The 20720-nt window shown below is 41.8% G+C and overlaps 1 protein-coding gene across 1 annotated transcript in view; it reads right to left on the reverse strand.

Moving 5' to 3' along the window:
• Window positions 1–18326, reverse strand: part of LOC148997648 (NACHT, LRR and PYD domains-containing protein 3-like) — an 85527-nt gene extending 67201 nt beyond the window's left edge. Inside the window, exons 1-5 of the mRNA XM_089123238.1 lie at window positions 18211–18326; window positions 13829–13933; window positions 13569–13653; window positions 12102–12297; window positions 10177–12007 (exon numbers count right to left, since the gene is read on the reverse strand). Of these exons, the coding sequence (XP_088979364.1) occupies window positions 10177–12007; window positions 12102–12297; window positions 13569–13653; window positions 13829–13933; window positions 18211–18269 (2276 nt within the window). The 5' untranslated portion in view covers window positions 18270–18326. The remainder of the gene's footprint in view (window positions 1–10176; window positions 12008–12101; window positions 12298–13568; window positions 13654–13828; window positions 13934–18210) is intronic.
• Between the last annotated feature and the right edge of the window lie 2394 nt (window positions 18327–20720).

A 20720-nucleotide genomic window follows, 5' to 3' on the forward strand; every position in this document is an offset into this window, starting at 1 on the left:
CGAGATAGCATGGCCGTCATCGCGGGATCAGACACGGCAACGTTGACACTCCCGAGGGAGACAACGCGGCCGCATCCTCACTTCCCGAGGAGTCAAGCCCGCCTTGTGATGCTGCGATTGTCATCGCATCATCCTCTGGAGCGCCGAACGAAACAGACGGTACCTGCAAAGAGGCAGACGTCTGAAGCGATACAGCGCTCACTGGTTCTAACACTGGAGCGGTGGGTGTGGCCCGAGGAACTAGCGTCGGGGGTTGTGCCACACATTCACCGTCATATCACCCTATCCGCGAGTCGAAGAGCTTCTATTTTTAGAAGCAGAACGAGTAACGGACACGGGGACTCTCACTTTATCAGATCATTGAGTCTAGATCACTGTGTAGAGACGCTCACGCCCCCATTCAAAAGGATCATGAGTCATCCACGAACGCTGCTACTGCATGCTGAAAGCCCAGGCACACAGACCAGCGATCGCGACCATCAGAAAATGACGCGAAACGACCGCACCCAGAAGAACACGGGCGAGTCGTCTTTAAAAAGACGTGCCGCGTGCAGCTCTTTCACTTAAAGAGAGGAGGAAATTCACTCTTTCAGCGCTGAGGCGACCAAGGAGAAGCGCAAAGTCTGGCAGACCACTGCTCAGATCGCAGGCAATGCAGAGTCTCGCTGGGTACCGCCATCACATCAACACTGAAGAGGACGCTCGTCTCGAAGAGTCTTGAATCAGTGACAGTGGCTTGAGGAGTGAAGAAATCTCTTGGCTCCGAAGCGAAAACATACTGCGGTTGCGTTCACTTCCTCCTTTTATACTCACGGAGTAGGGCGGAGTGCGCTATGCAAATTTCCGCAGCCCCAAGGCATTGCATGCCATTGGCTCGTGATTAAATACTTGAAGAGGATTGGCTTTCTATGTGAAATCCCCAATCTCCGTCACTTCTGACGTAACTCGAAGTGACTACGAAAGGGAACTGCATTTTTTGAACACGTGAACTCATAAGTGGACAGAGCTTTCTTTCTTTTACAAACTTATTGATTCTTTTTCTTTCTTTATTGTTTTCTACATGTTTATTTCATTGTGATTTTACTGCATTTGATTCTGTTTGTTTATGGTTCATATGAAGGCAAGGAAAGCTGAGAACAAAAATTCATGCAGCAACAATAAATGTTGTTTTTGTTAGTCAAGCTAACACTGTTATAATTTTGAGTTATTTATGCTATACAAAGGAGTGGGGGCGTCTGACCTATCCTGTTAGATCCGGGGACGGTGGGTTTTTGTTGTTAACTAGACTTAACGTGAAGTTTTCTATATACATACACACACTTAGTAAATCCTGGAGCCCACCTCACCGCCTCTTGAGCATTACCAACTTTGCAGCACGATAGGCACAACTTACAACTCAGTAGTTGTACCAAGACCAAAATCATTGGGTGGGGGGACACAGATCCTGTTGCTCACGCAATCTTCCTTAGTATATTGCTGAACATTTCCCCCACAAAGTGGCGGCACATTTTCCTCCGCTACACTTACAGCTTGAGCGAACAATAACACACACAATTATGGCAAACTGTCTGTTTTGTCAAGTAAACTCATAACATAAGAGCAGTCTTAAATTAGTTAAATAAAGTCTTAAATGAACGTAAAGAGTTGAACGTGAAATGAACGTAAGAACGTGAGAGAATGAGGCGCATATGAGATCTGTCAGCTGCGGCTGGTTTTAAAGGGACAGCAGCCAATAAAGCTTTCTGTCTGTAAAGTTAATCAAATGGACGGATCAATGGTTAAAGACCCGGACAATGGAAAAAGGACTACGAGATTGGATGCAGAAAGACAGAAGGTCGAAGCCAAAAGAAGATGCAACATCCGTGGAGGGCTTTTCAAGAACGAGCGTGGTGTTAAAATCCACCAAGGCAAGTCTAAGTGCAAAGAGCAGAGTCAGCAACGCAGAGCACCTAAGCTTACGCAGAGTAACCTCTCTAAGTTTGTTAAGGGCGTTCATCAGTCGGTGGGGGAGGACCAGGGCCAGGAGGCAAACCACAGTGCCCCAGACCTCCCTGCTCAACCTACTCAGAGCACAGAAAGAGTTGGTGAACCTGAAAGTCCAAAAGACTTTGAGAGGAAACCACGCTTGAACTTACCACCAGCAACAGACTGCCGATGGGCCCAACTGGACGACGATCTAAATATCACCCTGGAAAACACTCTGAAAGGAGATGCAGTCAAGAAGATCAAGATCATGGTTGACATTGTGTACCAGGTGTGCCATGACACTTTTGGTGCAAAAGAAGGCAAGACTCCAAGGCCACCAGCAGGGCCTAGCAGGAGACAGTGGCAGATCAAAGAACTACGAGAAGAATTAAGGACACTTAAAAGAAGGTGGCGGGAAGCAAGTGATGAGGAAAGAGTGGCCCTGGATGGGATCAGCAGAGAAAAGCGGAAAAGGCTAATCCAGCTTTGGAGAGCTGAGACCACACGGGAGAAGCAGAGGGAGAAGCGCAGAAAGAGGAAAGCCTTTTTCAACAAACCTTTCCAATTTACAGCGGACCTACTAGGAAAGCCGAAGGGTGGGACCCTGGCATGTACAAAGGAGGAAATAGAAGACAGTGTGGTGGGTGCATGGAGACTCCTCCAGAAATATTCCTCTGGGAGAATGCCCTTTCCAACTGCTGATTCTTTCACCACACACCCCCTTTAGCATGGCAGACTTTACCATTGATGAAGTAAGAGCAGTGGTGAAAAAAGCACGAGCAGGATCAGCCCCAGGACCATCAGGAACCACCTACAAAATCTACAAATGCTGCCCACAGCTGCTGAAAAGGCTCTCAAAGCTCCTACGGATGCTGTGGAAGAAGAAGCTGGAACCCGGGCTCTGGACTCTCGCTGATGTTTGCTTTGTGCCAAAAGAGCTAAATTCCACAAGACTTGAAGAGTTCCGGGAGATTTCCCTACTGGACGTAGAGAGGAAAATATTCTGGTCCATCATCGCCAAAAGGCTAACAACATACCTGCTTGCCAATGAGTTAGCCAGCTGATCAACGAAGCCAGGAGTAACATAGTCTTCCTGCTCAGCTATACTGTTCGGACGCTCCTGCTTACTGCTCCGCGCTTTGCTCTATCGCTTTAATATTTTTTATATATTTTATCTCCTTTTCACTTAATTTTAACTTCAGCAAATCAGCACAGTGCTCAGACGCTGGGATTACTTAAAAAGTCACACTTTTATTAAACCAGCCTCTCACTGCTTACATTCCGGGGAAGAGAAAACACAACTCCCTACATTCATAAGGATAAGAAAATGCCTCTTCGGGAATCTACTTGCTGCTCTAACTGCCACAGACTTTTACAAAGGATTGCAGTTCTTGAAACAAAGTTAAATTCGGGACCGACAAACCAGGCGGAAGGCACAACAGAGATCCGTCGTGGACGCCCTCAGCGCACAGCCGGTGAGTCCCATGAATCTAGTGCTCCTCGACAAGTTATACTGACTGATCGACTTACAAATCGATGGCACAAACAGGGAGCGAGACCCAAAGGCACTCGAGACATCAGATTGTCACGAGCACCACATATTTCAGCAATAGCATCATCTACCCCAGATATGACTCTGACCAGGATTGCAACCACTGGTCTCCTACCACCGCCTATTCATCTTGAGAACAGATTCGAAGTATTAATAAATGAAGAATCCCTGAATTTGACGAATGTGATCGAACACAGACTGAGTCAGCCTGTAGCTAACACTGATGCTAACCGGCGCTCAAGGTCGAGCAGACAGCGGCACTCAGCTCAGAGCACAGCGGGGCCCAGGACTCTGATAGTGGGCGACTCCATAATCAGAAACATTAGTATCAGGGATACAACTACATGCTGCCTTCCACAAGCAACAACTTCTGATGTAAACAGGGAACTTCAGAACATTCTGGTGAAACATAAAACTGCAAATCGACTCATCATTCATGTGGGGAAGAACGATATTCATAAAGAGCAGTCAGAACTCCTTAAGAAGGATTTCAATGAACTTTTTGAAACACTTAAAAGACTGAAAGTTGAAACATTCATCAGTGGACCACTGCCAGCAAGAGGAACAAACAGGTTTTCACGGTTGCTTGGGCTCAACACATGGCTGCAAAAAACCTGCAATATAAAAGGAGTGAACTTTATTGACAACTTCAATCTTTTCTGGAGTCAGAGGCAACTGTTTCAACGGGATGGCCATCACCCAAACAAACTTGGTTCAAGAGTACTAAAGGACAATATCTACTTCTCCCTCCATCATCCTTCTGCAGTGTGTGCCAATCCATTCAACCTGAATGGCACTCACACACCTGGACACAGTATGAACGACCACAGGACTTCACTTCAACACCTAAATGGACATATTGCTGACACATCACACAAGGACAATGATAACACCACTCAGCCACAACAACAACCTCTGCTCACGGATACAATCTCAGCAGAGCTCTGCCCACAGAGCTCACCACAGACAGACTGTGACATATCAGAACTGCTCCCAGATTCAGCACCCAAGGACGACTTTCTGGAAAACAACGAGGGAAACCAGGACAGCATTTTACACCCTCCAATAACACCAGAGCAACAGCCCATCTCACCTGACACGTTATCACTCTCTCCAGCATCTCCACTTCTGTGCTTCTCAGAGAAAATGGAACAACTGGTGTCTGCTGGAACCAAACTATCACACTCTTTTGCTGCAAGCCCCCAGATACCAACCAAAAAACGGCAGGCCCCAAAACCACCAAAGCTTTCGGGCCCAGCTCGCCCTCCCCCTCCTCGGAGAGCTCTTCGGCCTCTGCCACAGCGCCAGGGCCCACAGCCTCCCCCATCGGCTCGAGGTGAACCAAAAACAACTGATACCAGCTCTAAGTGAAATATTTCGGTTCCTCGCTATGAAAACAATAACTTTATCAAATGTTTACAGAACAAGCGGGAACCCAGTGTGCCTGAATCTTTCTCTATTGCTGTTCATTTACATGATAGAAAATCTAAGGTCTTCAACAGCCATACAGCAAACCCATCTAATCTGGTGCCTATTACACGCCAAACTAAGACTGCTGTGAGGACAAAAAGTAAGACTATAAAGTTAGCACTTTTAAACATCCGCTCCATTAAAAATAAATCACTTCTAGTCAATGACTTAATAACCACACACAACCTGGACTTCATGTTTCTAACTGAAACTTGGCTAGAAGACAGCTGTAGTGCAACGGTCCTAAACGAAACATCCCCTCCAAATTTTACTTATATGAGTGTCTGCAGAGCGGGTAAGAGAGGTGGCGGCTTAGCTGCTCTTTTTAAAGATGTTTATGAATGTAAGCAAATATCATTTGGGAATTACCCCTCTTTCGAATATCTGGGTATTGTGTTAAAAGGTGCTCCACGTATTTTACTTATCATAGTTTACAGGCCTCCAAAATACTCTCCAGCCTTTGCTGAGGATTTTACTGAATTGCTATCAACAATTGCCTCTGAGTTTGACTGTTTTGCCATTGCTGGAGATTTTAACATTCACATAGATAACGCAGAAAACAATATGGCAAAAGAAATCAAAACTGTTTTAAAAACTTTTGATCTGACACAGCATGTACACGGTCCCACACACAATCGTGGACACACTCTAGATTTACTTATCAGTACGGGTTTAAACATCTCATAGATTGTTATTAAGGATGTAGCACTGTCTGACCATTTCTGTATTTTCTTTGATATATTAATCTCTCCTGCCATTGAAGCTAGAGCTGTGTCTGTCAAGAAGAGATGCTTAAATGAAAACACTGGTGTGCTATTTATGAAGGCTATAGCTTTAAAACCAAGCATATCTGCTGACTCTGTTGATTTTCTCCTTGATTCTTTTAACTCAAAAGTTAAGAGTGTAATTGATGATATTGCTCCTGTGAAAGTCAGGAAGAATAGTGGCAGACAAAAAGCACCTTGGAGAAACTCAACAGCTGTGCAAAATATGAAAAGACAATGCAGAAGAGCAGAACGCATGTGGCGGAAGACAAAACTTGTAGTCCATTATAACATCTACAAAGACAGCATCCACGCTTTCAATAGGGAACTAGGCAAAGCCAGACAGACTTTCTTCTCAAATATTATAAACAGCAATATAAACAACATACGCACTCTTTTTGCTACTGTAGAGAGATTGACAAACCCCCCAAGCCAGATTCCGATAGAAATGCTCTCAGACAGCAAGTGCAGTGAGTTTGCTTCTTTCTTCTCTGAGAAAATCAATAACATCAGAAAGGTGATCAGCACATCTTTGAGTTGCACTGGGGTCAGGCAGATCAGACCACAACCTGAGAAAGTAGTTACTATGTCTGATTTCGAAGAAATTGATGACACAATTTTGGTAGAAACCGTACAGCACCTTAAAACATCAAACTGCGCCCTTGACACACTTCCCACATCTTTTTTCAAAAGTGTGTTAAACTGTTTAGAAGCAGATCTCCTAGAAGTGGTAAATGCCTCACTTCGCTCTGGGAATTTTCCGAACTCCCTGAAAACTGCAGTTGTCAAGCCCCTCCTGAAAAAGAACAATCTGGATAAGACCATCTTGAGCAATTATAGACCGATCTCAAATCTTCCTTTCATAGGCAAGATCATTGAAAAGGTTGTCTTCAATCAGCTGAACAAATTCTTAAGCTCAAATGGATATTTTGACAATTTTCAATCTGGTTTCCGATCGCATCACAGCACGGAGACAGCTCTCATAAAGATAATAAACAATATTCGCTTAAATACTGATACAGGCAAATTATCCGTGTTGGTACTACTCGACCTCAGTGCTGCATTTGACACTGTTGATCACAACATACTTCTTGACAGGCTGGAAAACTGGGTGGGGCTTTCTGGGATAGTCCTAAAATGGTTCAGGTCATACTTAGAAGGGAGAGGTTATTTTGTGAGTATGGGAGAACATAAGTCTGAGTGGACATCCATGACTTGCGGAGTCCCTCAGGGCTCGATTCTTGCGCCACTCCTATTCAACCTGTATATGCTCCCAATGAGCCAAATAATGAAAAAGAACCAAATAGCTTACCACAGCTACGCAGACGACACACAGCTCTACTTAGCCCTATCGCCCAACGACTACAGCCCCATTAACTCCCTGTGCCAATGCATTGATGAAGTAAACGGTTGGATGTGTCAAAACTTTCTGCAGTTAAACAAAGACAAAACTGAAGTTATTGCGTCTGGAAACAAAGATGAAGTTCTTAAGGTGAATGCATACCTTGACGCTAGGGGTCTAACAACTAAAAATCAAGTCAGGAATCTTGGTGTGTCACTAGAGTCAGACCTTAGTTTCAATAGTCATGTCAAAGCAATAACTAAATCAGCATACTATCATCTGAAAAATATTTCAAGAATTAGATGCTTTGTTTCCAGTCAAGACTTAGAGAAACTTGTGCATGCTTTCATCACCAGCAGGGTGGATTACTGTAATTGACTCCTCACTGGCCTTCCTAAAAAGACCATAAGACAGTTGCAGCTCATACAGAACGCTGCTGCCAGGATTCTGAGCAGGACCAGAAAATATGAACACATCACACCAGTCCTCAGGTCTTTACACTGGCTGCCAGTTACATTTAGGATTGATTTTAAAGTATTATTACTGGTATATAAATCATTTAATGGGTTAGGACCTCAATATATTGCAGATATGCTCACTGAATATAAACCCAACAGATCGCTCAGATCATTAGGATCACATCAGCTAGAAATACCAAGGGTTCACTCTAAGCATGGAGAGTCTGCTTTTAGCTATTATGCCAGCCGCAGCTGGAACCAGCTTCCAGAAGAGATCAGGTGTGCACCTACAGTAGTCACATTCAAATCCAGACTCAAAACACATCTGTTTAGCTGTGCATTTACTGAATGAGCAGTGTGCCACTGTTCGTCCGACTGTTACTGCACTTCATTTTATTCTAAATAGTTTTAATTTACTGTATTTTATTTTTATCATAATTTTTATTTTTCATTATTTCTTATTTTTTTATTCTAAACTGTTTTAATTATTCTGATTTCTTTTGATTATTTTAATTTCTTCTATGTAAAGCACTTTGAATTGCCATTGTGTATGAAATGTGCTATATAAATAAACTTGCCTTGCCTTGCCTTGCCTAACAACAACACGCTCTCCGTTGTGTGGCTGGATCTCAACAAAAAAAAACCCAAGCGTCCCACACCAGCTGATTCGAAAGGCAATGAATTACTACCGTGTTCCTTCAGAGGTAGTTGAGCTCGTAATGGCGTAATGGTAGTTGAGCTCGTAATGGAAATGGTTGGGAGTCCTCCCATCATTTAGCGCAGTCAACCTGTACAGCAAGACTTGTAAGCTTCCCTTGCCAGTCTTGTCAGTGGTCGAGGAGTTTAAAGCCACCAAAGCAAGGGCAGTCAGTACACTGCTCTCATCTAAAGACGGGAAAGTAAGACACGCAAGTAAGACCATCAAATGTGGCAGAAAGTGGAAGCCTCAGCAAGCCGTAATAAAAGCAGAATTCTACTGGAAACACCAGGAAATCGTAGGCGTGGTATGCCAGGGACGCCTGGGCCTTGGACACTATAGTGAGAAGAGGTGGAGCCGGGCTGATACCAGAGCCAGGAGAGGTCTCGTGGTGCAAAGAGTCCGTGAGACAGCAGAGGAGGAGCTTCAGGTGAAGGCGATTGGACTTGCTTCTCCGGATCGATGGACGCAGTGGGACCAGGCACAGGAGCGACCATTGTCTTGGAAGGATCTGTGGCAAACCGACCAGGGGAAGTTAAGCTTTCTCTTGCGCTTAGTGACTGACCTGCTACCAACACCAAGGAATATAAAGATCTGGGGTGGAGAGGAAGACCCATCTTGCAACCAATGTGGAGCAGCTTCCTGTACGCTGAACCACATTCTGGCCGGTTGTCCAAGGGCATTGGCCGAGGGCCGGTACAGATGGAGGCACGACAAAGTCCTTGCGGAAATTGCCAAATGGGTGGAACAGCAGCGAGTCAAAGCTAACAACAAGCAGGCCTGCCCGCCCCAAGCCACAACCTTTGTGAGGGAAGGAGACAAGGCTCATAAGACCGCCATGGTGACCAAGAACCCACCCTCTGCCTTGCAACGAGCCTCCGACTGGTAGTTGAGAGTAGACCTGAAGAAGAAGCTTGTCTTCCCACAGGACGTGGCAGCGACATCCCTCCGACCAGATATGATTCTGCTATCCAGGAGCACGAAATCCATCATAGTTGCTGAGCTCACGGTGCCCTGGGAGGAAAGGCTAGCCACGTCACACCAACTAAAAAAAGCCAAGTACCAAGATCTGATCGACGAAGCCAGTTTAAAGAGATGGCATGCAACCAGCTACCCCATTGAAGTCGGGTGTCGCGGGTTTCCAGCAAAATCGGTGCGCTACTTCCTCCAGAGGATGGGCCTGGAGTATAAACAGCTGAAGAAAGCTACCAGAGACCAAGTCCAGCTCAAGATGGCTATGGCTGAAGAGAGCCCACAGTTGGAACCCTTCTGCAGGTGAAGGCTAGTCAGTCTTCATGGCCCCACTCAGGTGAGGTGTTCAGGTTAAGGGGCGAAACACCTGAGACCCTGAGATCCCTACTGATGATGCGGAAGAGTTCAAACAATGTGGATGCTCCAGGGAATACCATCTCCAAAGAAGGTCTGCATCATGGTTAGTCTACAGTGGCAGCTTGTGGCAAAGCATCTAGATGTTTACTTCACCCAAAGAACAAGGAAACAGAGACAATTACTCCCTGCTCTTGACTAAAGAACTTTTGTAGCTTTAATAAGGATTAGTCAATATTTAATCTAATTCAGTGCAGACTGTTTGATAAGTTTATTAAATTACTGTATAGTGTTCTGTATATGTTAGATGGAAAGGGAGGCCTAATAAATATAAAAAAAAAATAAAATAAAATAAAACATGTATAGCTGTCAATTTCACTTTAATGATGAATGGCTATAATTAATGTTCAAAGTGCATATTTTGTCTAAAGGTTTGATAAACTGTCTCCATTAAAAATCGTATATTTTCAAAACTATTATTTTACATTTCAGGCTTTACATGGATGGTTCATGTTTATGGTGGGGAAACACTATAGATTAATGAAGATAAATGCATATTTCAGATGAGAGTAAAACATGATAAAATACATTAAAAGACTTACAGGGCTCTTCTGGAGGTTTTGATGACTGCCGATAATCTAATGGGACACTCGTCTGATTTCTTGAATTTCTGAAGCTCAAACTCCTCCAGCTCTTCCTCTGATGTCAACAACACAAAGACTAAAGCAGACCACTGGGCAGGTGAAAGGTCACCAGATGAGAGACTTCCTTTGCTAAGGTGGGTCTGAATCTCGTTCACCAGAGTTTGGTCGTTCAGTTCATTCAGACAGTAGAACAGATTGATGGATCTCTCTGCAGGAAGATTATCTTCTAGTTTCTGCTTGATGTACTGAACTATCCCCTTGTTGCTCTGGTCAGTGCCGTCTGGCTGTGTTATCAGACCTCGTAAGAGTCGTCGATTGGACTGGAGTGACAGACCGAGGAGGAAGCGAAGGAAAAGGTCCAAGTGTCCATTGTCACTCTCCAGCGCCTTGTCCACTGCTGTCTTGAGAAAATCAATCATGGTTTCATTTCTGTTTTCCTGTTCTGTAGACTCATGATCAAACACACTTGTCTTGTTGATGTCTAGAAACAGATGTGCATAAAGGGCTGCAATAAACTCTTGAATGCTCAAGTGAACAAAGCAGTACATGGTACCAAGAACGATCCCTGTTTCCTCCTTAAAGATCTGGGTACACATGCCTGAGTACACTGATGCCTTATAGACGTCAAGACCACAGGCTTCCAGGTCTGAGTCATAGAAGATCAGGTTGTTTCTTTCCAGATGATGAAATGCCAGTTTCCCCAGTGAAAGGATGGTGTCTTTATCCCAGGAAACATCTGGTGTGTATTCTCCGTCATATTTCCGGCGGCTCTGCTGGATCTGAAAGCGGAGAAAGTGTGTGTACATTTGTGTCAGAGTCTTGGGAGTGTCTTCAGTGTTTGATTCCTGCAGTGTTTTAGAGATCTCATCAGCCTGAGTGTTTTTCACATCATTATTTCTCTTCTCCTCCAGAATGTTCTGGAGAACAGTGGCTGAAATCCAGCAGAAGACTGGGATGTGGCACATGATAAAGAGACTCTTTGATTGTTTAACATGATCTATGATTTCATTGGCCATTTTCTCATCTTTGAATCTCTTTCTGAAGTACTCTTGCTTTTGTGCGTCGCTGAATCCTCGTATCTCTGTCAGCCGGTCGATACAGTCAGGAGGAATCTTACTGGCAGCTGCTGGTCTGCTGGTGATCCAGACGAGAGCAGAAGGAAGCAGATTTCCCTTCATGAGGTTCGTTAGGAGAACATCCAGAGAGGCTGGTGACGATACATCATGCCACGTCTCATTACAATCAAACTTCAGAGGAAGGCGACATTCATCCAGTCCATCAAGGATGAACAGCACTTTGAACTGATTCCTTCTTGTAAGGTTCAGTCCTTTTGTCTCTGGGAAGAACTGAGTTATAAGGTCCATCAAACTTAGTTTTTCTTTCTCCTTTAAGTTCATCTCTCTGAATGGAAAAGGAAATATGAAGCTGATATCTTGATTTTCTTTTCCTTCAGCCCAGTCCAGAACAAACTTTTGCACAGAGACTGATTTCCCGATGCCAGCGACTCCATTTGTCAGTACAGTTCGGATCTCCTCGTCTTGTTCAGGCGCTTCAAACAAATGTGTGCATTCAACCTGTATCTCTTGTGCTTCATGACGTCTGGAAGCAACTTCAATCTGTCTCACCTCATGTTCAGTATTGACCTGTTCACTGCCACCCTGAGTGATGTAGAGATCTGTGTAGATGTTATTCAGGAGTGTGGAGTCACCTTGCTTCGCCATCCCTTCAAACACACATTGATACTTCTTCTTTAGGCCACATTTCAGCTGGTGAATGAAGAACAGCTCATCTAAACACAGGAACAGAACATATATAGTTTTAGTCTTCATTTTCTCTCCTACATTTATAAGAGACAATCAGACAGATGATGACGAGTCTCTTGCCTTCTAGAGCATCAGCAGCTTCATCTTGCTTCATCTCTCTCAGGTAATGTAGTGAGAGATCAAGAGCTGCTTCTCTGATCCTGGATCTGTTCTCATTAAAGTCCTTCACAAAGTGTTGCGTGTTCTCATGTTGTAATATATTCTTTAACTTCTCCAGTTCATTCTTCAGAAATGTGATTATTTTGCTCTCAAGATCCTACAAACAAAAGTAAGAGAAAAGACAGAATAACACAGTTTAAGTCAACACTATTTAATAAATAATTATAATACATGTAAATAAAAAAAATCCAGTTAAAAGATTAACAGGCAAACCAAGTTGTGCTAAAATGTGTTTAAAGGTATAGCGGAGGATTTTCTTTTTCCGGGTGGGTAGTCTATACTATTGGTCCACCTAAGTGTCAATCATTCTGGTGATATGTTTACGTAAGGCCGTCGTACGTGCTCATCCCTATGTAGTTTTCACTTTCAGGTGTATTATGTCGGAGTTGCGGTTTCAGCCATTCCTTTCAAAATGGCTGAGGGTCGAAAGAGAAAAAATGTATACGAAGTGTATGATAAGAAGAGAAAGGCCGCAGAATATAGAAACAAGACCAGAGTGATTTTGGGTGAATATCACACGCTGGCGTGCGCTAAAAGCACAGGTTGGGCTTCTCACTGATGCCGCAGTCGAGAAGATTCTACTAGAAAGGTAAAGTTTGTCATGCTATTTGGAGAAATCCATTTAAAATCACTAGTAAAAGTTAATGCAAGCTATTTAGCAATGCTAGCCCTGGTACAAGTCATGCACCGCATAGACACGGTAAACATCTCAATTTGTCTAAAGTAGCCTTTTGACCAAATGGTAAATGTTATCACTCTGAAATATTCTAAAACCTTGTGTGTTCATGTGTTCATATTCTAAAACCTTGTGTGTTTATTATTACACAAATGCAACAAGCTAACTTCTCCATTACATATGCAACTATGTATGTAAAATAACGTATTAATACCTACGTATTAACAATGAGACATATTAGGTTAAGGACCAACGTAATAGCACTGCTTATATGTTGCCATGTAACGTAATTGCGATTTGCAAAATAGTTTCCTCAGAACGTATTTCCTGTGATACAGGGTGTACATATCATGTCTTGAGTCCTCGGTCACTCAATCGATCAGTATAATAAGTAATTAAAACACGGAAGGGCATTTGACATGTTGTCTTTTTTATGAATATTTTTGAGTTAGTTTAGAATTTGCAACATAATTGTGCAAGGCGTAATAGACGTTCCCTCTCGGGAGCAAGAGTGTTGTGTTTGTGCATGTGCATTTTTTTAAAAAATTGGAGAGGACGGGTCTTCTCTAAAATTCGGAAAGATCCTCCGCTATACCTTTAAAAGTGATCACAAAAAATTATTAAATTTCTTTGTTCAATAACATATTTGTTTATTAGAAATATTAAACATTTATAAAAATGTGTTTTCCTACCTGGAAGATCCCAAGAAGATTGTCTTTGAAATTCTCGTGGTTCTTGTGAGTCTGACGGTCTGAGTCTAATGTCTCATATTGAAGCCTGTAATCACATTAGTAAAATAAAATACTAACTGATATTTTACAGAAAGAGAAATAAGCATTAGCTGTGAACACTCTGACAAATATTTGATCTAAACATGTTTCATGATTGGTATTCACTGATACAACTTTTAAACACAGTCAACGTGTGACAAACAATTAGTAAAACAAAATACCTTTTATTAGATGATGGTGTTTTCTCACTGAAGTCTGGTACTCCACCTTTAGAGTGATCACTCTTCAGAGACACAGAGCTGGACACATGTGAGCCTGATCTTACACTGATGACACAAAGAACAGAGAGAGAGAGAAAACACTTTAGTAAAGGAGGATCAACTGTGTCTGAAACATATCTGTGTCTTTATCTAATCCTCCACAGAAACACACACACTCACACAATTTACAGTTTTATACACTGTTAGACCTTACCAGGTTTTTTACAGTAAAATACTGGCAACAGGCCAAATTCTGACACTATCATACCATTTTCCATTAAAACAGTAATATACCGTAGAAAACAAATCTAGCCTACAGGAATATACTGTGAATTAACAGCTCTCAAAGTCAACACTCAGAGACTGTGTTCCTAATCACACCCTATACCCTCATTCACTATTCCCTACATTAGTTCACTAATATAGTCCACTTGAATGAAAAGAAGTGAGTGAATTGAGACACTGATGAACACCTGATAAGCAGAATCACTGAACGACAGAGAAACAAGAACTGAAAAAGAGAAACACAAGATCTACAACTGACTTCCAGCAACACAGAGTGTGAAAACAGTTTACAAACCAGTTTAACATTATTTATTTCAATGTATAAAAGTTCTTGTTGAGAATTAACAGAGATTTAATTAATAATAAAGTTTTTTGTCACCATAATGGAGATCAGTATTTGCTTTAGTAGGCCTCTTATCCCTGGACCTGTTACATTTATCTTTCTCTGACTGCTGTAACAGTGAGTTTTAAAACACATTTGTTATAGCTAGAAAAAGTCAAGAGGAAGTTGATCTGGTGTTATTGGCTTTTGCGATAATATCATAATCATTCTGGATATGTCTGATTTTCATATCTTTCCTGTTTATACAATGTGACTATATGGGTATTTAATATGAAACTTATGTTAAGTTAATATTATAAAACAAATCTGTGAATCTACAGCATGAAATCAATATGTTGGTTAATCATGTCTTCTAAATAATATTGTAATTATATAAAACATTTAAATAATATCCTGCTTAAGTCAGACACACACAGACATCAACAATTATAATATTCATCTCAACAACGGTAACATTCAAAAGTTTCATGCAGCAGTGCATGCTGGGTTCCAGGATTTTATAAAACTCCCAACATGCACTGCTGCATGAATAAAAAAAATTGCCACCATTATTGAGATTAATGTGCTAAATTTTGATATATTGGTGTTTCAACAACACTGTGTTGCTGTTTAGGTTTATGTATATGTTAAAAAAAATTAGTCATAATTAATTACTGTGGTTTCACGGTGGTGGTAATGTAACACTTTTGGTTGAGGATAAAGCTCTGAATGTGTAAGAATTAGGGCTGACCTCAAGATTCAGTCAATGCTTCTCAACAACGGTGACGAGTAGAATATTCAAGTAGGAAAAGTAAATTACATAGACAATTCAGATCGTAATTTATTCAAACCGCAATGCATGATGGGAGCCATTCATGAGTTATGATTGGTGGCAACAAGGATTAATTTTGTCACCACAATTGAGATACACAGGCTGATTATTGATATCTGTGTTCCTAAATGAAGATGAGAGTGATTTGATCAGAATATATATAAAAAATTTTAAGTTATAAGAAAAATACAGATATGCAATACAACCACAAAACTGTTGCTAACAAATTAAAGCAAATCACCTGAATTGAATTCATTTTTTAGATCAAGCATGATTATGTCATAACATAATCAATGCTATCAGATCACAGATGTCTTAATTGACTGCTTTAAATCAATAGCAGCAAACAAACAAAATTTAAAGTGAAAGTAAAAGTGTCAAGAGCCCAACTAAAGCAAACACTGATCTCCATAACGGTGTCTTACAATTTGTGATTTTGTCCTTCAGCGATTCTGCTTGTGATCATCAGGTGTCTTCAATAATGCTCAATCATCACTAAATTAATCACTTAATTATCTCATTAACTTTAACACTCTTGAGGGTTAATTTAACACTCATATCGTCCATTTGAAAGCAGGTGAAGGTGATTTACTACTAATCAAGGAACCGGCTTTACTGATTAAATGCGCATAACAATATCATGCGATATTTCGCCCAGCCCTAGTAAGAATGAATTATTTTGTAAATGAACAGACAGTATAAATCCTTACTAAACTGTGTGTCTGCACAAGTGTGACTTGCAAAAAAAACAGCTCACAGCGTCAAAAGAAAATCTCATGTTACAGCATCAGCATACCAACTAAAGCAAACACTGATCTCTATAATGGTAACTTCAAACCAAAAATTTTCAATTAAACATCTCAACAACATCTTCTATAGATGTATGACAGAAATAAAGCCATACTGGTTAATAATAAGTGTAATAATGTGTAATGGCTGAAGTCAGTTGTAGTTCTTGTGTTTCTCTATTTTCTGTTCTTGTTGTTCCTCTTTCCTTCAGTGATTCTGCTTGTTAACAGCAGGTGTTCATGCTCAACAATCACTTACATATTCCCTTAATTATCTCACTGCAACACTGCATCAATGTTACTTTTACTCTTTGTAGTGTGGATTTTCCTGTGGGGTAGAAACAGTAGTTAACAGTGTAAGATAAAAAGACACTCCCACAAAATGTATTCTACCAGTAATAAACTGTAAGTTATAAAACAGGTTTATACTGGCAACACTGTTGCCAGTAGTTTACTGTAAAATCTTGTTTTTTGGGTCACCGTTGTGCTGAAGAGTAGAGCCTGAGCTTCAGTCCAGGAGAAGATCTACAAACATTGATGATATGCTGCATGTTGCTTTATTTAAAAGGCACGGTCTGTGTTAGTCGCAGAATCCGGTGGAAATATCTTTATTTACAAAAGTAAATTTTTGTTGTTTCTAATTAAATAAGTTCACAATAATACCTTGCTCACATTATTAATGCATTATACAATTATATTAATATCTTGCTCACATTATATAATGCATTATTTAGTTGATTCTTTTAAGTTGGATTCTGCAAGTGAAGTTAGTTAACTCGAGTTTTAGTCAATTTTTACAGTAAATAACTGGCAACACTGTTGCCAGTTATTTACTGTAAAAATGCACTAAAACTAATAAGTTGTATTTTTTTAGTTAACTCGAGTTTTAGTGCATTTCTACAGTAAATAACTGGGAACAGTGTTGCCAGTATTTTACTGTAAAAAAACCTGGTAAGGTCTAACAGTGTAGTTAACCATCATTTTATTTACTGCCTCACATTAGTTCAACAATTTATTTAATATACACATGAGTGAGATTAAATGTTGATGTTGAGGATACTTGACCATAATTTAAGATTTTACCCAAGAAGTGTGTAGTTGTTTTCTAATGTCTGTCAAAAATTTTATGATCTAAAAACTAAAGTCATTTATTTGGATTAATTCAGCGTCTAGAAGGTAATTAACTAATTACTAACTGTGATATTTTCTATAGAGCAAACAGGGCTTTATTGGGCATTTCAGAATGTTTGTAAACAATAGGCAACGCGATACTTCCGGGTGGCAGAACGCGAGCGGCTTCTGTGGGTGACGACGAGGTTAAAGCGAGTGGACGTCGTCAAATGTGCATGTCGTCTTCTAATTATGAGCCTGAGCCCGATTTAAACCCAACCATTTTTAATACGTGGGTCATTATATAACTGACGTTCTCAACTTAGTTAATTTCTATTACTTTCTATGTTACTTTCTTTTGAGCAGTGAGGAGTAAATGCTTCTTCAACGTAAATGCTTCTGATTGGCCATTGCGTTCAATAAATCAACACACATGTCTGTGATCGCTCATCGCTGCAGTCATGTTATAAAAAGAAACTGATTAATACAAATGTATTAGTTTTTATTTGTTTCATTCATAGATATTTCTAGTTTGCGGGAGTCCTGCGAATCGTTTTATTCTCCCGCAATCCGCACACACAGAGTGAATGCATCAGATCTAGTCCCGCGTCGCGGTCTAGTGCGTTGGGAGTGCACGTCTCTAGATCAAAAAATCTAAGCTCTAATGATCATGTTAACTATGTCTGAATTTCCACCACGTCTGTTTTTGAATCAACTGTTGAAATGTAGATTAGGCTACTGCCATTGGTGTGTCTCCCTCCAAGCAATTTACTAGTGTTGCCATAGGGACGCTTCAGCTTTTGCCACCCGGAAGAACGTCTGTTATTGATGTGACGTCATGGTGAATTGTCGCATAGACAATGTCCGAGTTAATTTAAGAAGTTAAAATTGAAGTTGTGCAAAGCATTTGCAAATATAGAGCAATGTTTAAAGTTGTGTTATTGACAGGGAAACACAAAGTCCAGTGGAGTGTAAAGTGAGTGTGTGAAAACAGACACAGTCTCACCTGTGTTTCTCTGAGAGACTCATCTGAGAGAGAGAGTCCTTTCCTCTTTCCTCTGACATACTGCAGCTAAACTGACCCTGAAAACTGATCAGAAAACACTCAATCCTTCAGCATCACCTGCGCATCGCAACATTTACACATCAACAACAGCTTATTATATATAACGACAGCAAAAACAATGTATCAAAGTGAGTTACAAACAAATATATTGCCATGTAAAATAACCGAATGGTCTTCATCATTTCTGATTGTTTAATGAGTTTAACTGACTCTAAATATGAATTCATTGGGAAACAGAAATGTACACTGTGCTGGAAAATTGAACTTGATTTGTTATATTCTCTAATACAGTATAATATCATATTTCAATCATATTTACCCAATCTTTATTAATTGTTGAATCATTTGTCATTTTACTTCAAGTTCACAATGATGGTTGATTTCATTACTTTCGAATGATCCTGAAATAACTGACTGAGTAAAAGTAACCAGAATTATAGACATACTGTATAACTACACTACTAATCATAATTGTTATGAACTGAAATATTTAATAACAGAAGATTGTTGTTGATTGACGTTAGGCTTCATCTGTCTGTCTACTGTAAATGTCTGCTTCAAAACTACTTTCTGATGTAGGTCTCTTTGGCAAGACCAAGCTTCAGCTGCCTCTACGTTCCATCAGCGGGGGATATAAACAGGAGAAGGTGCGGTTGATCATGGAACTAAGAGAGTCCACTGACCCTCTGGTGAGAGCTGCGGATGCCCAGGTTCTAACCGGGAGGAAATGGAGGGCCAAGGAGGAAGTGGACCTGGCAATAAGTAGGCTGCAACACAGGGAGGTGCTTGGCAGAGTACAGGACGGCCGGGCAGGCGTCGGGTGGGGACAGGCCCCCCTCTTCTGGTCGAATGCATCCAAAGAAGAGAGGAAGGCAATGGTGGCAGCAGAGGTGATGAGAGCTGAACACGAGAGGCTTACCATCAAAGCAGTGTCCCAGGGCCAACAGGGAGGCTGGCTATCGTGGGAAGGCGTTCTAGACAGGCAGCTGGCTTGGTCTGATGTATGGAAGATTCCTCAGGCCAGGCTAAGTTTTCTTGTCAGAGCAGCATATGACACCTTACCTTGCCCCCGCATGAGGAATCTTGCCTCCTGTGCAGCACTGCTAATGCGAGCTTCCAACACATCATGTCTGGCTGCAAAACAGCGTTGGCACAAGGGCGCTACAGGTGGAGGCACGACCTGGTGCTGAAGAAGCTCGCTGAGGTAGTGGAAACATGTAGGCAGGAAGCGAATAGCAGGCCCCCGGCCCTAACCGCACATTCCATCCAGTTTGCGAGGGCTGGGGAGAGGGGTAACACCCACCACCGGAAGGACACAGGAAGACTCCTTACACCGGGCAAGGGGTGGACACTAGCAGTCGACCTTGGGAAGCAGCTCCAGTTTCCCAGGGAGATAGTGGAAACGTCGTTGCGTCCAGATCTGGTGCTGTGGTCTGCTGCTTGCAAGGTGGTCCTGATGGTGGAGCTCACAGTCCCATGGGAAGGAGGACTTGAAGCTGCCCATGAGCGGAAGCGGGCCAAATACTCTGATCTGGCTGCAGAGTGCAGGGAGGCTGGTTGGAGGGCAGTCACATACCCTGTGGAGGTGGGGTGCCGGGGGTTCGTGGGCTCCTCAACCTCTCGTCTGCTCCGCGACATGGGTGCAACAGGTATAAGGCACCGGAAAGCCATGAAAGAGCTGGCAGAAGAGGCTGAAAGAGGAAGTTACTGGCTGTGGCTGAAAAGGAAGGCAAAGAATTGGGGTCCAGTCTCCATCTAGGGCATCAGCAGGGGGTGGCAGGGAGAAATCTCTGCCATCGCTCCGCCACCATGAGATGTACTGGGGTTAAAGGAGCGAAACATCCATGACTGGTGGTCCCCAGCTGATGACCCATTAATGCCCTTTGTAGTGTTCCACAGCATGTACACCTGCAGTACACCTCAATCTCTTAGGCACCGGTGGAGGTGCGACAGGCAGAAATGCCCTGCAGGTTTCACCATCTACCTGTATGTTAAACTCGATTTCACATCACAAAAACAATAGTTTTGTTTAGCTATAGTTAACGCAAAAAGTTTTCAGTATATCTGAGTAAAATGAAAGTAGTTTGAGGTACCTCAGCGTATCATATAACGGCAGTGACGTCAATGGCAGCGTTCAGAGGTTTATACAGTTTGTTACACACAGTTTCTTCTGGATGAACATCTTGGTCTTGTGAATAATTTTCTATTTTTCATGTTGTATCGCTAGTAAACGTACAGTAGGACTGCCGTGTTTGTGTAAAGTGCTTTACTGAGTGCAAAAAGAGCGGAAATAGGCTATAGCATTAGCTGCAGATTACTGATCTTTGTGATACTAGTCACTAAAAATGTAATTATAATTTAATTTGGAAGCCAGAATACATGTATTTATTAAATCTTAATATTTTGTTTACCTTCATTCATTAAATAGCGTTCGCATTACACAGCAGTCA

The sequence above is a fragment of the Pimephales promelas genome, chromosome 2 (assembly GCF_988280905.1).
Source record: "Pimephales promelas chromosome 2, fPimPro1.hap1.1, whole genome shotgun sequence".
In the NCBI taxonomy this organism is placed as follows: domain Eukaryota; kingdom Metazoa; phylum Chordata; class Actinopteri; order Cypriniformes; family Leuciscidae; genus Pimephales; species Pimephales promelas.